This window comes from Pezoporus flaviventris, unplaced genomic scaffold (genome assembly GCF_033815535.1).
Source record: "Pezoporus flaviventris isolate CSIRO_AGI_PZ_B2104156 unplaced genomic scaffold, CSIRO_AGI_Pfla_v1 ptg000036l, whole genome shotgun sequence".
Taxonomy (NCBI): domain Eukaryota; kingdom Metazoa; phylum Chordata; class Aves; order Psittaciformes; family Psittacidae; genus Pezoporus; species Pezoporus flaviventris.
In genome coordinates, this window is record NW_026892584.1 from 9,298,349 (window position 1) to 9,317,373 (window position 19,025).

At 38.4% G+C, this 19,025-nt stretch overlaps 1 protein-coding gene across 6 annotated transcripts in view; it reads right to left on the reverse strand.

Moving 5' to 3' along the window:
• Positions 1–19,025, reverse strand: part of SERGEF (secretion regulating guanine nucleotide exchange factor) — a 162,402-nt gene that overhangs the window by 76,034 nt on the left and 67,343 nt on the right. Inside the window, exon 10 of one of the 6 annotated variants that reach the window (XR_009745053.1) lies at positions 1,797–1,916. The exons of 4 other annotated variants lie outside the window; for them this stretch is intronic. Coding sequence is in view for 1 of the 2 variants with exons in the window: in XM_061463020.1 (XP_061319004.1) it covers positions 13,344–13,364 (21 nt within the window). In the remaining variant the exon portion in view is untranslated. Of the gene's footprint in view, positions 1–1,796; positions 1,917–12,108; positions 13,365–19,025 lie in introns of those variants that run through there. One more of the 6 variants, XM_061463020.1, reaches the window with a different exon arrangement.

Genomic DNA, 19,025 nt, shown 5'->3' on the forward strand with positions numbered 1-19,025 from the left:
TAGATTGAGAGCACAAGGTTCACCAGCTCTGCATTATAGCAGTGTCACCCATCACCTGACAACACAGACTGAATTTGGTCTTAGGGGACTCTCAAGTTAGCTTTCTGAAACAGCAGCCTTATTCACCACCCAGGCTGCCTGCTACACAATCGACCCACAGGATTCCTGGCCTGTGCACCTATGATGCTGGAGCTCAGAAGGGACCAGTCCACAGAGGTAAAGCAAGGTTGCCAATGCTTAATGAGCAGTGCTGCCTTGCAGGTATTTCATAACATCTTTTTTACAATAAGCTTTAAAAAGTAACACCCCTTTTCTTCACAGCCCCCCATGAAAATCAGCCAAAAATGCATAAATTTTACAAATTTATGCATTTGTACAAATTGACCAGCACAAATGTACAAATTGACCAGCCAGAGAATAACATTGCTGAACAGATGTTTTATGCTTACATTAGACTTACTATGCTCTGCAGTCAGTGCAGGTCACTGGGAGAAGCCCGGTATTTACTGCAGCAACCATAATTTTCTGGCTACTTCTCTTCTGTCCCCACCCCCAACGTGCTGCAGAGAAATTAAATTACAGCAGACATCTGCATGCTCCCAGCGGATAAAAGTACATTCAAGGGTACTTATAAACACACCATAATGCTTTCTAATTGGGCAATATTTTTACATTCTGGTTTAATAACAGGGAAAAAAAAAATCACTGATCTTAAAGAAACAAATCAGAATGACTGCTAGTGAGTGAAGCACTACGTGAGCCTAAAAACCATGACTCCATATAGAGAAACAATTCATATTAAAGCTTCTTCTCTATCTAGAGGAAAATTTGAGCAGGGTTGTGCAAGGATATTGTGATCTCTACATAAACTGATCTCAAAGCACTTTTTCTGTGAGGCAGGAAAAGAATGCTTAGGGACCATTTTACTCAGAACTTAGTTACCTTATTATCTGTGCCCTTTCAACCATATATAAATTGTTTGTTTCTTTCTTTAAATTGCATGTTTGAAAGCTGTTTTCTATCTAGCAATGGCTGCAGTTCAGATCCATCCATCCAGCTTTAACACATGTGGTAGGAAGCAGCCAAGGGACCAACATTTTATTAATCAGAAACAGTCCGAACATAAGCTGCATGGATGGTGAGGAAAGACATTAGCACAGCAACCACTAACTCTGGGCAAAACACCAACTTCTTTCTGCAATCTGCAGATATGCTTATGGCCCAGCCTTAACAAACATTAACTGAATGTAAAAGCAGTGGGTTACACAAAGTATTTAAGATTAAAATAATTTTATATATTAAAAATACTAGATGAAGTACATAAATAATATTTAATATTTATTACATATACATTCCTATGCCCTATATATACATTCCACGCATGCATGTATACATACAAGAAAATGTGTGTGTACATAAACATGCATATTAGGAGGAGGAGATTATCTATTCAAGGAGATGTTATCATGGAAGAAGGTTCAGAGGAGAGGTGAGGTTAAATACAGAGGGCCTCTCTCTTATACCTGGTATAGAGATCTTCCTGAAAAATAGCTATCCCTCCTTTTGCTCCCCCACAGTCCTATGAGGTAAGAAAGCACTGGCCTCTAATTTGTAGACAATAAACAAACATATACAGGATAAAGCTCATACAGACATTTAAACATACAGTCTCACATTGATTTCAAAAAGTAACTAGGAGACAAAATACCTTTCGTCAACCATTCCCTAAGGGACTTCTGAGAACTGTAACAAAACAGTCTGACAAAGGGTATAAAATCCAAGTTTCAGGCTAATACCTTGACCACAAGGCTATTCTTTCTTTTCCTTCTGTACACCCAGAGCTCAGACCAAGGACCTGCTGTGCAACCCATCAGGAAAAACATCAAGTCAGGACTGCAGGCAAAGTCAGCCTAGTGCTGCAGCAGAGGAGAAGAGACAGTTACAAGGGGTTGTAAGGAAGAGGCACGGGGAGCTGGACTCACAACAGGAATTGCAGAATGAAAATTCACAAGCATCTGAAAATCAGGGTGCTTAGCTAGAACAACAGAAGGACCTCAATGCCATTTAGCCTTGGTTCACTGCCCTGTGAGCGCATGTTAATATCCTACAGTGCAATTATTTCCAAAAACATTCAAGGACACAGAGGCTTCCATCACTTCCCAGAGATAAAAGCATGACATATAAAATAGCTTTCTAAGGATGAATGAAGAGATGACGTTTAAGTTTCATCCAGATTCTAGTCACTAACATTTCTAACTTTTTAAGTGCACGAAAGTACAGCTCTGCAAAGGGTACGTGGGAGACAGCAAGAAAAGGAAACCATTAAGACGGTGTGTAAGTAAGTACTTTTATCCAGGAGTATAGCTATGGCATCTCAGGTCTTTTGGCAAATTTCACTGTAAGGAAAATTGCCAAGGCCATAACATGGCCAACTTCATTTCCTTCTGGAATCAGAAGTCCTAATGGAAGGAGACAAGGTGACTGAGAGACTGCAGATCAAAGCTTATGTAAGACAGGAAACTTCTCTCCCAGAACTGTTTTTCTATGCCCTTGATTAATGTATCACAACAATAATTTGTACAGTTTGACACCCTCTGCCCAACTACATTTATATGCAGAATTCTACTGATGTGAAAAAATAAAATCAAATCAAAGGAAACTAATTAGCAAAGCTGTCCTGCTTCCAATGATCCTTCACTAAGAACTCTGCGTTCCTCCCGATTTGACACCTGATTGATAAGAAAGCAGCGTGCTAACCTAGTCACACACAGTGGCAATTAAGTGCAGTTTAATGCAACACATTAGCAGCAAACCAGTACAACCTCACCAAGAGCAGCGCTTTAAATCTGTTCCTAGCTGTTAGAAAGTGAGAGGCTCAATGGCCTACAGCTCACAAGACATCTTCTATTATTCATCAATCTAGTGATCTATTGTAGTGTGATTTTTTTACTTTGCACATAGTTTTACTTTCCACTACAGGAAGTAAATTAACAACGGAAATTAAACCGAAGCCTGTTTACTAAGGTCTGGAAGAAAACATTTCTCCTCAAGACACACCAGACCAAGAGCTAATGTACCATTTAGATGGACTTTTGCAAGCATGGAGGAAGAGAGAAAACATTATGGTATTGGCAGGATGCAGTAAGCTTTCAAGAGAAAGATTTTATAGCTCTCTATAGCTTCCAGGGTTATGATCTCTGCCCTCACTGCCTGAAACTAATCCCAAGCCTTGCCCACAAAGGCAAGTGTGGTCATACTGAAAAACTTAGATGTGTACTGTTTGCCTCAAATTGAGGATGGATGGATTGAGATGTCAAGACAGAGAAATATCCATGTCCACCAACAAGAAAAAAACTTCATCATCAGATGACTCTACAACACAAAATTGCTGAGATGCCAGTAAGAACACCCAGTGGGATTAGATTTTAGCAGAATGACAAGAACATAGCCAGGACAAGTGAGATAAAAATCTTTACAAGTCAGCAAGGTCAGCTGGCTCTTCTCCATTACCTGAAGATTTTCCAGTTAGTTCTTGTATCCTTCTTCAGGCAGTTCCCTTCCTTCCTTGTGGTTCAGAAAGCACTAGCATCTTTCATTCCAGGAAATCAAGTTTTGCCACTTTCATATCCCTCTACTTAGCAATCTGTCAAAATTTTCCATTTTTTGCGAACAAAATTACAAAACTGAGCTACATTTTTGTTTATCCTTTCATCATTTTTAAAATTAATCAAGCCATGTCTTCATTATTTTATAAAAATTAAGACTAAAATTAAGACTATCTGACTGATAAAGTAATTGTAAATCACATCAGCCCTGTCAATGTATACATGCTTTTGAGCCTATGCCTGTGCAGTGCAAATCCCACAAGGCCAAAATCCTCATTAACATTACAGACATCTCTATCCACATCCAAATACGAACTAGAGGAATGGTGTCTTCAGCAGATGCACAGTTTTAACCCAGGGAATTTCTTCACCATTTTTCTCAAAATTATTTTTGAGAAAACAATTATTTAAAAAAAAAACAGTTCCTCAGCAATCAGCTCCTTACAGTTTCTTCCCTAAGTTAAATGAGAGGCACTAAGACAAATACCTTACAACCTATTTGGGGTTGTTTTGGGGACTACACCTAGTTTGCTCTTTGTTTAAGGACACAGACACCACTTTGACAGGAGAAAATAAAGACAGGAAGACACAGAAACACAGTTTCAAAACCATCAGGTTATTCTGATGTTTTCAGGTCAAGAACTGTAGCTTGTAGCATGCCAAAAACTTGTTATTTGTCTGTTCTTCCTATGCTATTTTACAGCAAAAAGAAAAATGTTCATTATAGCATATAAATGTCACCATTACCTATCTGAATGTGCTAATTTCTAATACTGTGATCATAACGAAATGAATGGTTTTATTAAACAATCATTGCAGGCAAACTTTCTACCAAAGCCCATATCATTATCCAGCATCTCATAGGCTTACAATAAAAGTCGTGACAGCAAGTATTATTTTGCAACACAACATCAAATTCTACTTAAACAACTATTTCCAAGGTCCTTTTGTGAATGTATAGGTGCAGTTTTAAGATTTTCAACAGAATCTGAGCTTCACATCTCTTTCTTTGTGCCAAAACAGTCCATCATTTTTAATCCATTTGGAATCTTTTCTGGAATATTCAGTGAAGCTGGAGAGAATCACAAAGTAAATGAAATGCAGATATCAAGGGAACTGAGCTCTCCTCTAAATGTGGTGTTATTGCAAGCAATCTCACCACAATTTTTCTACATTGAAAAAATAACCCAGAGAACTCAGCATACACCACCTGCAAGATTACACAATAGCACAAAGCCTTGCATTTTATACAATTGAAAGGAAAAACAGCACTTCTTATAAAGTCCATACCTTCACACAATTGACTGTCTGGGTGTTCTATTTGGACAGCATGAACAGGCAGACACTGTCCCTAAAAGACCCTCTTAAAGGAAATGAGTGCTGGTAGTGTGGCTGGGGACATGCTGCCTCAAGACAGAAGCCATCAATTGATTAGCCCTATCCAGCTATACTGCCCAGAGGTAACTGGCCCAACCAATGAGAGGTCCCGCTTTCTGACTCCCTCTAACCCTTCTTTTTCCAGCTTGTGGTTGGTTTTTAGTTTTGATAGTTTGTTTTGGGTTTTTTTTCATTGCTTGGGGTTTGTTTTTCTTTCTTTCACAGTATTTTCTTCTTTTATATGCTTCTGACCTACACTATCCTGCATTAAAAATTGCATCCCAAACACCTGGCAGTATTATCAAAATAATCTTATCAATAATGCCACTCTTATTTTAGAGCGCAGAGACTTTTTTGCTTCTTCCAGCAATAAGCACAAATCCATGATACAGAATTTCCAATGTCTCAGTTCTTCAACAGCCATCACCAGGATGTGAGAAGACAAATTTCCAGAGAAATGACTAGATGTTCAAGGAAGCTCGTATGCACAATTGGACTGACCTTTCATTTCACTGCTAGCCCTGCTAACTTCAGCAAGCACTGCTGCCTGTATGAACTGGTAGTACCTAAATTCACTGTCACTGAAGAGAATAAAAAAAAACCTACTTAGTCTCCAAAACATTCTAAGTCCTCTGAAAGAAATAATCAGGTGCCTGGCAGTACAGAACAACTACTATGCAATATCATTTCAAGTGTCCCTAATTAGACCCAATGCCTTTGGGAAATATGATTCAGGATAACTATCAGCTGTTCCAGAATTCAAATCATTACCTGATTTTGAGCACAACTCTGTCTCTCCCTCTCCCACGCATATACATACAAAAATAAAAACGTTGTCAACTTAATTTGGAATAGTAATAAAAAAACACATTACATTGAAAAAAAACACAGCATATTAAGGCCTCCTCCTAAAACATGACAAAATAAACAGAGGGCAGAGGAAAAAAAACAAACAAACAAACAAAAGAATATACAACCCCATACCATGTTTTTCATACACCAACTATATCTACTGGAAGACACAATTTTTTTGGTTCATTTATTTTCCAGCAGAGCTGCAGGTATGCAGGTTCCATAAGGGTTAGCCATGTATAAAAACATCAAGCCATGAATTTTGCTGACTGCCTGCTTCTTTACCTCTCCAAATAAATGGTGCTTATGCCTTTAGGGTGTAATGCAGCTCTGCTCTTCAGTGTTGGATTCTCTGTTTCTGCAGCACATGTAACAGTACAGCTCCCTGCAGCAAGCTTGCCGGAAATAAATAAAAAGTAAACTTGCTAAGACTCCAATGCAAAAATGAATAGAAAAGCTCTTCTGGACAAATAAAGATATCATTTGTAAGGACTCAAATAGAGACTCAGCCTTAATGCTAGTCATAAAGGGAGAATGAGGAAAAATAAAATGCGTGAACTGACTCTCCACAGCTGATAAAAAGGCATTTTTATTAAAAAGCTGAATTACAAAATCACAGAATTGTTAAGGTTGGAAAAGACCCTTAAGATTACCAAGTCCAGCCATTAACATTGTTAAATATTTTGGTCAATGACATCCCAACACAACAATGGCAAGAAGACAAAAGAGACTCTTTAGGATAGAGGCGCTTAGCCAAGAACTTAAAGCATTTGGGAAAACATGGCGAGAAAAATAATTCAAGTCACAGCACACTCCAGCATGGCCTCATCTTCATAAAATTCAAGACAAAGCAGCAGGGGTCCTATTTTCAACCTAGTGGAATCCCTTGCTCCATCTGTGTTAAAGACATCACACACACTAGTGAAAACTGCCTACAAAGGAAATAGGATGGATAGATGGACAGTGAAGGTCATGCAATGTGAATTCATTCAGAGTTCTTGAAATTAAGAGGTTGTGAATGAATCAAAACTCCAGAAGCAGATAATAAAACTTGATAAATGGGCAGGACGGAGACAGATAAAATTTACTGTGGTCAGGTACAGCATAATAAATCTTTCTAGATACTAAAAAGAATCATTTAGGTTGTTCACATATTCCAAATTATTTGGAACCTCTCAGAGGTAGTATCTGGCATCACTATGGGAAAGTCACCAGAAATATCTGTTCAACTTGTAATAGCATTCCAAAAAGCAAGAAATTAGATTTGTTTAGAGAAGGAGATTGTATTGGTCATCTTTTCACACAGACCAATTACACCTTATGGTTTTATTCTGATACTGTCAGGAAAAAGGGACAAGTATCCATAAAAAGAAAGACCAAGTGAAAGAAAGACCTAACAAAAAGACCTAAAAACAAGCCCAAATCCTGCTGAAGACCAAATTATTTATTTCTCAAAACAGAAGAAATATAGCAGAACACCAGTATTTCATAAGCAAGCCTTATACAAAATCCTAATTAGGAGTACTTACATGACTACTCTTAGTAGTAGCAAAAGGACTCCATTCCAGGAGGGCAACTTCCGTTCATCTCATTACAACCCTATCTAGCAGCCTAATTCTGCCATGCCCATTCTATTCTCCTGCTATTATGACCAAAGAGATTTTGCTACGGCATCTCCACAGCATTATGTCAGACTGAACCCACACTGTTCCCAAAAAAATGTATTTTGGAATGGAATAATTAACGAGATAACAACGTCTTTTGTTTGGTTGGGGTTTTTTGGGGTTGTTTTTGGGGTTGGGGTTTGTTGTTTGGTTTTTTTCTTGGGGGGGGGGGGGGGGGAGAGGGGTGAGGGTGTTCCTAAAAGCAATTCTAACCTCTTTCATTATATGATAACCTGCTTTGCCAAAGGAAGGACACAAGAGCTGATTTGCTTTGCACATGGAGCATTATGGGTCTTACCGGAATGTTAACTTAAAATCTACCATGACATCAAATGAAGAGAAGACAGTTGCAGGTCTGTTTACTAATGTGAAGAAAGCATCTCATTTAGAAGAGACACTGTTTTTAAACCAGGTATTTGGTTAAGATATTTCCAGCTATTAAAAAAATAAAAAACCTCCACCATAATCTAAGAAACTTGATTACTCTTGTTGTATATATGAGCTCCCCCTTCTACATCTTTATCTCTCTCACTCATCTTGTGAGCCCATCATATTTATTCCTCCTTTACTTATAAATCAAGATAGATCTCATCTGTCTGAGGCTAGAGAACATTCCTACCATATTTCAGCCTAAAGTTGTTGTTCTTTTTTTTTTTTCTCCAATGTTTTAATCTTCTCAACAAGTTTCAAGCTGTTTCTTTTTACTGTTCTTGAATTGTTCAAATCAATCCCATACTGAACACAATATTAAAGCAGCAGAGGTTAATGCCCAGCACACCTTCCTGACAATCACTCACCTTGATGGTCAGACACTTGAAAATAGAATCAACCCTTTTGGGCCACACCATAATTCCACAAACCAAACTCAGATGATGTCCACACCAGCCCTCACATCTTTCAGAGATGCTCCATCCTGATAAGAGGCAAATGCCTCCTCCTGTTACTAGGACCTGTGCTGTTGTTCCCAGTATGTATGGACCTACTGTTGTGCTGGTTTTGGCTGGGTTAGAGTTCATTTTCTTCACAGAGGCAAGTGGGGGGGGTCTGTTTTGGATTTGTGCTGAAAAGGGTGTTGATAATTCAGAGATGTTTGCATTATTGCTGAGCAGAGCTCACAACGTCAAGGCCTTCTCTGCTTATATGACCCCACCAGCAAGAAGTCTAGGGGTGCACAGGAAGCTGGTAGGGTCAACAAGCAGGACAGCTGACACCAACTGACCAAATGGATACTCCATAATGTATGATGTGCTGATCAGCATATAAAGCTGGACAAGGAAGGAGAAAGGGGGGACATTTGGAGTGACGGAGTTTGTATTCCCAAGTAATCATCACCCATGATGAAGCCCTGATTTCCTGGAGATGGCTGGACACCTGCCTGCCACTAGGGAGTGGTGAATGAATTCCTTGTTTGCCTGTTAAATTGTCTGTATCTCAACCCACCAGTTTTCTCACTTTCACCCTTCCAGTTCTCTTCCCCATCCCACCAATGGGGAGTGAGCGAGCAGCTGCATGGTGCTTAGTTGTCAGATGGGGTTAAACCGCAACACCCGCCTAGTGTCTGCCCTCCCAAAGTAGCCAAACAGCTCACAATACTGGTGACTCCCCCAGAAACACATGTTTGATAAAGATTCCAATTTACAGTGATATTTTTAGGACCTCCCATAACCACTTGGTAATTTTTAGTGGTTGTTATTGTCATTTTGTATCTTTATAATTACCTGATCAGAATGTCATACACTGTCTAGCCAACTGCCTGACAGAAATCCAAGTATATTACATTGCCATTTGAAAATCTGTGTTACATCTGATTTGACATTGACACATTTATCAAACTTTCATCTCATAAAAAATAGGTATCGCATTAGTTTGACAAGATATATTTTCCATAGCCACATACTCACTGCAAGCAACTATATTATCATCTTTTAAACCTTTATTGATCAAAATTCATGTCAGCCACAACATTATTTTAGCCAAGGAAAATTCCATGCTGACAGGCCTATAATTATTTGAGTCATTTTGTTCAACCTTTTGAAATATTGCAGGACATTGTCTTTTAACCAGACTCCTGAAACTCCCCTGATATTCAGGGGAAAAAGAATAAAATTATCTGGATCAACACCCTAGAGAGTCCTTTGGCCATCTCTTAAAACTCTGAAATGGAAATGTTTCAGCCTTGATTTTTAAAATTCTACCTCTAGAGGCTGGGTAAATGCTGGTATGCAGAATGGAACCTCATCACTGTATGATGCTTATGCTTTTTCCCCAGATGCAAAAAGAAACTATTACTAATTTAAAATTTGTCTTGCCAGACTTCAGTGTTTTGCCAATAGACATATATAAGATGTTTTAGTATTGATGGTGCATAGTCACCTATGTCTGTCTTTGAGAGCAAACTCACCCACATTATTACAGCCCTTTTCCTATCCCTGTTAGATGGAGCTGGTCATTCTGTGATGTGGGGACTCACGGCAAGCTGCAGTGAGTACCTTATACTATGTGTTGTTTCAGGGCAGTAGAGAGGATTTCCCATCTGCTGAACCCCCCTTAGGACCTCTTTTTTCCAACTTGTTAATGACTGACAACAGGTAATATTTTTAATGAAAGATGCCCCTTTCACTCCAAGAGTCTTCTTAAGTTTTCCTAAATAAATTGTAACCATAGATATTGACACTGAAATCACATAACTTTTAAATAAACCTTAAATAAGGTTTCATACTGAAATATTACATTACATCATGGCTTAAAGGAGAGTATTTCAGTCTTTGACACAGACTACATGGGACTTGGCTAACCTAAACAAGGTGGGGAGGGCAAAGATACTGTCAGTGACTTCCTGCATTAATTCATCTAACTTCCTGCTACTGACTAAGATTACAACATTCCCACATGCACAAAATTCAGACTCCTACTGTTAAATCACATTTTTCCTTTCGTTCTCACAGGGTGGCTCTGTAGCTGCACGGGAATTGAGACAGACAAGACAATTTTTCAAATAACATTTGATGAGCAGTGCTATATACTCATTATAAAAAAAGGATCAATACTTCAAAATAACTCCTGAAGACAGGAACACATTCTTTAATTAATACATCTAGGGAGTCACTGTAAATTACACTGATCAGAAAGACTTTTGTAAGACCTGTTTTCCTTTCCTTTCAGTTTATTAATACTGCTTAAATAATATGCAGGTTTAAAATTCCATCTTCATCTGATACAATCTACACCAGTAGACAGAATACAAATTAAAGAAACCTTGAAGGAGTTTTAAAATCTTTTATTAAAGTAGCAGCATTTTTGCAACATATGAGAAGTACTACAGGTTATATTAAAGTCAGCAGCCCACCTGACTTCAACAGTAATTACAAAACACACCCACCTCTCATGCATTTGTAATACAAAGCCGCAACCCTCTTTAGATGGAAGCCAAGAAGCAGAACTTCTCCCTATTTCAGAACCTTTCAGAAATCTGGTGAACTCATTTAACCTGAAGTGACATATGTAGCCCAGTTAAGAACAGTAAGGAAACCCTCTTCTGAATATTCCTGAATGTGATTAAGCTGACGCGTTGCTGCGTAACAGCTAAACCCAACCTCATCTGCCTTGAGTTCTCAGGCCATCAACATCCAAAATGCTTTACTCTCACAATGACAGTCATTGTGTGCAAAAGATAGAGACTGCTCAATCATCCTTGCTTGAGGTGAGGTGTACATACTCATGCCTATACATGACACACACACGTTGGCAAATACCATGAGTGTTGGAGTTTGCAAGTAGCCAAAGGTTTTGCTATTATGACTTTAGTGCTCCCAGGCCAACATACCGCTCCTGGACACAGAGTGCTAGCTTGAGATCATACTCTCTTCATTGTCCACTGATGCACACAGGCTTCAACATTTACCCCTTTGTCCAGCCCCTGTTGTATCCCCTCTAAACATAATCTTCTTCCTCTTAATCGAGGTGACATCTCTACAGTAAGGCTGCCCTGCTATTATAATTTCACGTTAACAATGGGAATTGGAAAATGTCATTTCCAAAGACTCCAAATGCATTTAACCACTGCAGTCAGGGGGCAGAAGAGAAAAAAAAAAAATAAATCCTATTTTTACACTGTTTCAATATCTTGGAATATCATCTTCTGTGGCAGATTTTACCTGGAAAATATCTGAAGTGTTTCAAAGTACACAGTATCACTTCATTCCCAACAACCTGGTCAAAGAAAACAACCCTGGAATGGCAGTTTTAAGCAGCTAGTCTTTTCAGCCCAGTGCTGAAATACTGTGGTACTTACTGAATGAGGGAAAGCTTCATTAGTCATGATACCTTTAGAACTACACACCCTGAAAAATATTTGGAATAAATAGCTTACTCTTATTTTGAATGTTCTCTTACTCAAGAAAAGACTTTTCACCTGTGGGTTTAATTCCTGTTATATTTTAATACATTTATTTCTTTTCAAATCACTGCATCTTTGTCATCTTTGCACACAGTATGGGAGCAATCCATTCCCAAGATCAAAGGATCAAAATATTCTGTAACTAAACTGCTGAGCATCACTCGACATACATGCCAGAAGATTCTGACTTTTACGAGGTGAAGCAAAACATGTGCAAATGCCATACAGACAAATTCTTTACCACACACATTCACATATTTTCTTCTTTTTCTAGACTAATTTTCCTTTTCTCATTCATTATCTCCTTTCACCTCTGCAGTCACCTGCTTCCTTTTCTTTCTATGTGCAAATACAGGCATTCTGACATACAGGCATCTTCCATTTCTTGGTAAGTACTGTAGCCAACATGTAAAAGAACTAAGGTAAGTTATTGGGGGGTGGAGGGGGAGATCTAACAGATATTATGTGTGTATACGTTTGAGACCACCTGTAGGTGAAAATAAGGCAGTAAAATATTCTGCAGACTCTCCTGGTTGACTTCACTCTGTAGTACGCAAGGGTAAAACTACCTCCTAAGACTGAAAGGGAACAAAGACTGAAAGTAATGAAGAAATGCAAAGTGTCTCTTTTTCTGCTATCTTTGACAATTATTAGACCTTTTAAAACTCCACATATATCATTTTCCCATCCCCCCCCCCTCCCCAATTCCTCGTTAAAGACCAAAAAGTCTTGTATTCAGGAGAAACCAGACTACTACTGATAATTCATCCATACAGAGGAACACATGTAGCATATCCTTAAATATATCATTATTAGGAACATACATATATAAGCACATACTTAGAAGCTAAGTTTCTATTTTGGACCTTCCTGAGTACAGAAGTCACTGCTAATTTTAAAACAAATGGAAATAAGAACAAATTCAGAACTATGTTCCACCTTTAAAACGAATAAATTCAGATATGACTGTGATCTACAGAATGCACAAATTACGCTTCTTAAAAATCATTTTTAAAGGAATTATTTTCCACGTGCTTTTCTACACAGGCTCCCTTTTGAATAAAAGGGAGCTAAGAAACATCAAAGGCTAAATTGTTCATGGGACTGCCTGAAGAAAAAGGTTCTTTTGGGTCAGCATGAAGGGTAATAACATTCACCTCAGCCTCAGCAATTAAGGGAATTGTTTCCATCTCTGCAGGCATCAGCCTCTTGAAAACTGAAAGAACAGTGTATTCTACACAAACATGAATGAAATGTTGACCAGACTGAAAAAAAGAAAGAAAAAAAAAAAAAGAGTAAAAATATACTTGGATAACAATAACTCTTTTGGAGGGGAAAAAAATGAGTAGCTAGGCAATGCATTATATTTTTTTCCTTGGCTTCCATTCAGATGCTGTCCAAGCACAGCTTCATTGTTTGGCTTGTTGCTTGCATCTCCTCACGTCACCTTCATTCTCTCCCTGAGATAGTCTACAGATAAAAATATAAAGAGCCCTATTCCAGGATTTAACAATATTAACCCAGTAGCCAGCAGCAACAACTGGGGCCTTCTTGATTCATAAAGAATTTTTAAAGCCCCTCTGAACTACAGAGCATACAGAGAGTGAAAGCTTACATCAAACTGAGGCATATGACTCTTTCAGGTTCACTTACAAAGCAGGACGTGTTTGTTAGCCTACTACATTTGCATGTTCCACAGGAAGACATCGTCAGAGAGGAAAGGGAATGCTGAATCTGAAATTCATTTCATCAGCCTAATGCATTTTGGAGTAATTACAGAAAATTATTTCCCACTTCACTTTCACATCAACAATTTTGTTTCTCAGGCATCTTTAATGCATAGTATCAGTCCCCCTCAGTCATCTGCCAGTAAAACAGACCCAGCAAAGAAGAGGAGTGAACACACCTCAAACTGCTTCACAGAACATATATGAGGAAAGAAAAAAATAACCTTATCCAGGTGAAATTGCAGAAGGGGATTTTCACTGGTGGAACCCACCCAGGACCCTCTCAAAGTAGCAGAAGCAGCACCAACAAACAGATGGGGATGTTTAATAATAGTAATAATGACATTTAAGAGAATGCTGGTAAATCGTCTTTTCAGCCCACCTTTCTGGCACCACTTGTGTGCTCTTTTTCTGAGCACTCCTCCACTGTGCAGTATACATCTTTGCCGTCTTTTTCCACTGGTCATCACTGCCACCTCACTGTCACAGAAAAAAGGCTCCTCTCCCTCTGCAGAACAAGAAACAGGACATACACTGCCCTACTGTTACATTGCTGCCTGCCTCTGCAAATCATCCTGTATTATCATTATGAAGCAGAGAGACTGAGCTGCAGCAAGATACCAAGTGTCCCTCCCATTTTCAGCGTGGTTTTGTTTTATTAAGCAATATGCCTAAACTAGTGGCAAACTAAAAGCAAATAGGAAAGATACATTTGATAAGAGAGGCCTTATCTGCCTTTACTGCCTTCAAACCTACCAAAAATGAGGGAGAGGGAGGCACTTTTGAAGGCAGTGCTTTTCCACGCTGCAGTATCTAGGAGCTAGACTCTGCTAAAGACACACAGCACACACACACAACAGGCACAGTTCCCTAGCAACAGCATCGCGGGGAAAATTTTCAGCAAAGCTTCTCGCTTTCTGCCAAGGTTACTTTCAGATTACCACTTAGCACAGAGATCTGTATGGATCAGACAACATCTTGCATCTGTCTCGAACATGCCTGCACGAAATGATGCGATGGCCACGCCACAGGGAAGAATAAGGTGGCTCCACAAGTTTGCCAGGGAAATGGGCTCTTAAATCACCCAACACACCATCTGACAGCACAGCTTGCAAGCTAATGTATCGTCACCTCACAAGAGAATAAAACTGATCTGTTGTAATCAAATGTTCTTTAATGTTGCATTTGTTTTCCTAAAAATTGCTTGCTTTACATAAAGGTCTGCAGCATGTTTCTCTTTAGTTTCTAATACTGATCACCACCTCAAAAAATATCACAAGTAGAAAATAAAACCAGGAAATAGATAAACTGCTTATTCTTACACATAGTTTCATCTTGTCAGTAATGCTGAAAGGCAGTGAGAGTATGTGGTGCAGCATGTGTCTTGGAAAACAATTTGGTCACCAAAAAAATCACTTGAATCATTTTCAAGCTTAAACTACACCAGTGACTTACTTAGTTTACTTTGTTTCATTTGGTCCCTCTCATTTTTCAGATTAACACATTCACTCCTCTCCCCTTTTCCCCCAGAATGGAAGAAATTTTCCCCAACAAACACTTAAGCTCTGTTCAACTGTCACTTCCAAGCAAAAATTAAAGAATAAGGAATTGTTCAAAACCCAAACCAGACTCAAGACACTCAAGAAAACACTTTCTCTGCAGCTCTTTCTATTTAATGGAAGAACAAGTTTTAAACTTTGGCCTTTTCAAGTTTTTGGCATGCAAGCTCTTTTGACAGAAGATCTACAAAGTAAGCCTCTATAATAAAACAACAAGACAGAACTTTGTCACAAGTTGCTCACAGGATACAAACATTCAAAAAAAGAAGTTGTTGGCAAAGATTCAAAACTAATCAAATCTAATAAGATCATTTCTAAATTTATGTCTTGCTATCTATAAACACAAAGGTATGTTCTTGAAATACATCTTTCTGACAAACAATAGATAATTTCAGCATCAAACCAACTGGCTGTCACACCATACCAGAGACCTCATTATAAAAGAATGCTTTGGACTCCACTAGAAGATGAGCAGTTCAGAAACTACCAAGAGCTGCAGAGACCCAATTACGTGCTCAGATCTTGAGAGTCTGGGGAATAGAATCATGTTAGCTCTGATGTGTTGTAGAAAGCATTCAAAATTTCATGGCCCTCTGCTAATAAAGGATATTGCAAAATAGATATTAACTTTACCTCTGGAAGAACAGGCAAGCATAATAGGAGCTACTGCAACAATTTAAACATCAGAGTTGAATCCTGCACCATATGAAGTCATGACTGGGTATAGAATCATAGATTAATTTGGGCTGGAAGGAACTCTCAAAGGTCATCTAGTCCAACCAAGGAGATGCCATCACTTAAATAAAACTATTCTTGTTGCAGGAATAATTTGGAAAAAGGTCTCTTGAATCAAAAAAAAATGACTAATCACACTTGCCCTTATGCTTTTAAAAGCTTGACCTATACAGCAGCGTAAGATGGAACCAAACTGCAGAAGCAACTCTAGAAAAGGACACACAACATAATTACTTTAAGAAGCCTCTCCAACTAGTTGGAGGGGGCTTTCTGAGAAATTCAGTAAAGAATTACAATTTTCTTTTAAGAGACGCAGCTTTTCAATTTTCCTGCTGTCCTTCAAAGAGGGTTCTGCAAGGGATCCCCAACCCTCAGAATTACTCAAGACTCCCCTGGGGTAAATCACGCAGGTGTCCGCATACTGTAAAGATAATTTCTCATTTCAAACTAGCTTTCTCAGGATGCTCCAAATCAAAGCAGCAGAACTTCATGCAAAAGGGAAGGATGATCTAACAGAAAATGACTGGGACTGCAACTCAAAGAACCTAGCTCCAGTCCCAGATCAGGCAAGCTGAGCATTTGCTCAGGCAAGCCAATGGAGCTGGTGACCCTGCTCTGTGGAATGTCCAGGGCAGTGCTTCTAAAGCGTTTCCATCTGCAGAACTAGGGCAATGTCACTGTGATCACTGAAAGAGAATCTATAAAGATCAGGAGCAATTAATTCCTAAACATGCATTTGGAAGGACCCAATAAATTGCTTAATGGTGCCTTTTTTTTTTTTTAAGAATCAAAATTTTTTTGTTTTCAGCCACTCATTTACAGAGAGATAGAGGTGATAAGGTTTAAGGCACTTTCATTACCATCTAAGTAAATAATACTAAAATGATGCCCACTTTCAGAACTGCCAACTTTTTTTTTAAAGGCCTTACAATTCACTTGCACTTCCAGCCTACATCAAGGGCAACAAGCTCTTGGGTCCCTCTTTCCGAAGTGCCTTTTCATGATCACCACCTTCACCCACCTCTCAAGCTACTTCCAACTGATGATGTTCCATCCAGGAAAAACACACAAAAAATCAAAACCAACCCATAAGCTCTTGAATTATTTTTAAATGAGCTATTTGCAACATCAAGAATTGAAACATGGTTATTAACAACTAAAGGACCATTTTTATGTCTCTCTCTGCTCATCTGAAAGTTTTTGTGCATCATCAAAAAATGATTTCAGTATGAAGTCAAATACAAAGCTTCAGGATTGCAAATGGTTGCAGAGGAAACTGACAGATTTTGAATTATAGTTTGTTATGGAAAAGATAACCTATCTCTTACAATGGAAGACATCTCTAATGAATAAAACTGGAAGAAGACAAATCAACACCTATGTAGGCAGAAGCTAACTCTTGGTAGGGCTGGGACAAGGGGAAGAAGATAGCCTATTATTATGCACATATACAGTGGACTTACAATCAGAAGCATAAGAAAAATATAAATGAAATTTGTGGGGAAGAAAAAAATACATCTCATCATCTCTTATCATCAACACCTCTGCAGAAGAAACTCAATTTGAAAGGAGGACTGTTGTGGTTTCCAATTAGAAGAACAAGAACAGCCTTACCTAATTTCAAATACTCTAGAATAGTAACAGTAAATGTGAAATAATGAAAACTTAATATACAAATCCCTGATATCTACTGCATTTAAATCTGAGTATATTAGAAACTGTTTTCTTCTGAGAGAAAAGAACAAGTAGGTTGATTTTCCTTCTCACTGAATTTCTGATCACAGTTTAGGACTGCCTAGAAGTCTTTTGCCTCTAGCCTAAATAAGACAGTGTTCCTAATCACTCAAAAACACATCCTAAAAGCAAATACAAGGAAGAGAAATGTTAGCTTAGAACAGAAGTCTGCTACTCCTACTCACATATTTATAGCACCAGGGTTGAGCATAAGGGTAGAAGAATTTAAAATAACGATACGGATATTAAGGACTCTGAAGTCAAACAATCAAGTGGCAGCGTACTAGACAGAAGGAAAAATACAGTCTAACAATGCAACAATCCCACTATCTGTTAAAGCCACCTACATGTTAATGAAGTGTTCAAGTAAAATGATAATCAAGTACTACCAATAGCTTAAAACAGCAGTTTTGAAGAGGAAGAGTTCCCATCCAAAATTGGAGGGGAAAGGGTCATACTTTAATTATGGGAGAAATTCCAAATCCTTAGGGCTCGAAATTAGGAATTACGTTAGAAAAAATTCTGATTTGCCATACAACTTTTCAAACAGACTGTTCTAACTACAAGGTCAGAAGCACCAAGTACAGAACATGGGAGCGCTGGGAGCACCATCATCTCCATTAGTAACTAAAGTTAAATTATTTTAAGATATTCCTGGCCAACACACTGTTATAGTAAGTGATCTTAGGATAAGTTTTTGCTGAGAACAAGGATTTGCACCTCTGAATTCAAGCTAATGCAAAGTTTCCTGAAAAAATTCTATTTTTAATACTGATTTTTGGAGGGTTTGATTGAGCTTTAAGTCACCAATATTTTATTTTTAAACTGAAAAACAACGGTTAGGAAATTGATGCATTGGTTTGGTTTTTGGTTTTAGGTTGGGTTGAGGTTTTTTTCAAAGAAATAATAAGATGCATTTTGTGAAACACACAATTTTTCACTACAGTAAGAAAAGCAAGGGTGGAATTTGCATAACCCAGCATGCAAGCACAATCTTAAACTAAAACACAGTTGTAAACTCAAGAATATAACAGAGGAATTTTCAAAACCAGAAAACCAGACATGAAAAATACTTTTTTTTTTTTTTTTCAGATGAAATGAATCTGAAAAATTATTTTCAGAGGCAAGTTCTTGAAGAAACCCCTGTGGCACTCTAATATATGAAAGAATATTGAGACCACTTCTCTCAGGTATCAGAAGGATGTATTCACACATTCATTTGTACAGTCTCATGTGCATTATGCAATCCTTGTCACCCCAGCTCCAGACACAGACAAAGCTGTTCAAAAGGGCTGGTGGCTGGGCCTCAGCAGAGCCAGATGCAGTGACTGAGATGCACCATGCAGCCTCAAGCTTCCGCTCAGGAAGTACAACCT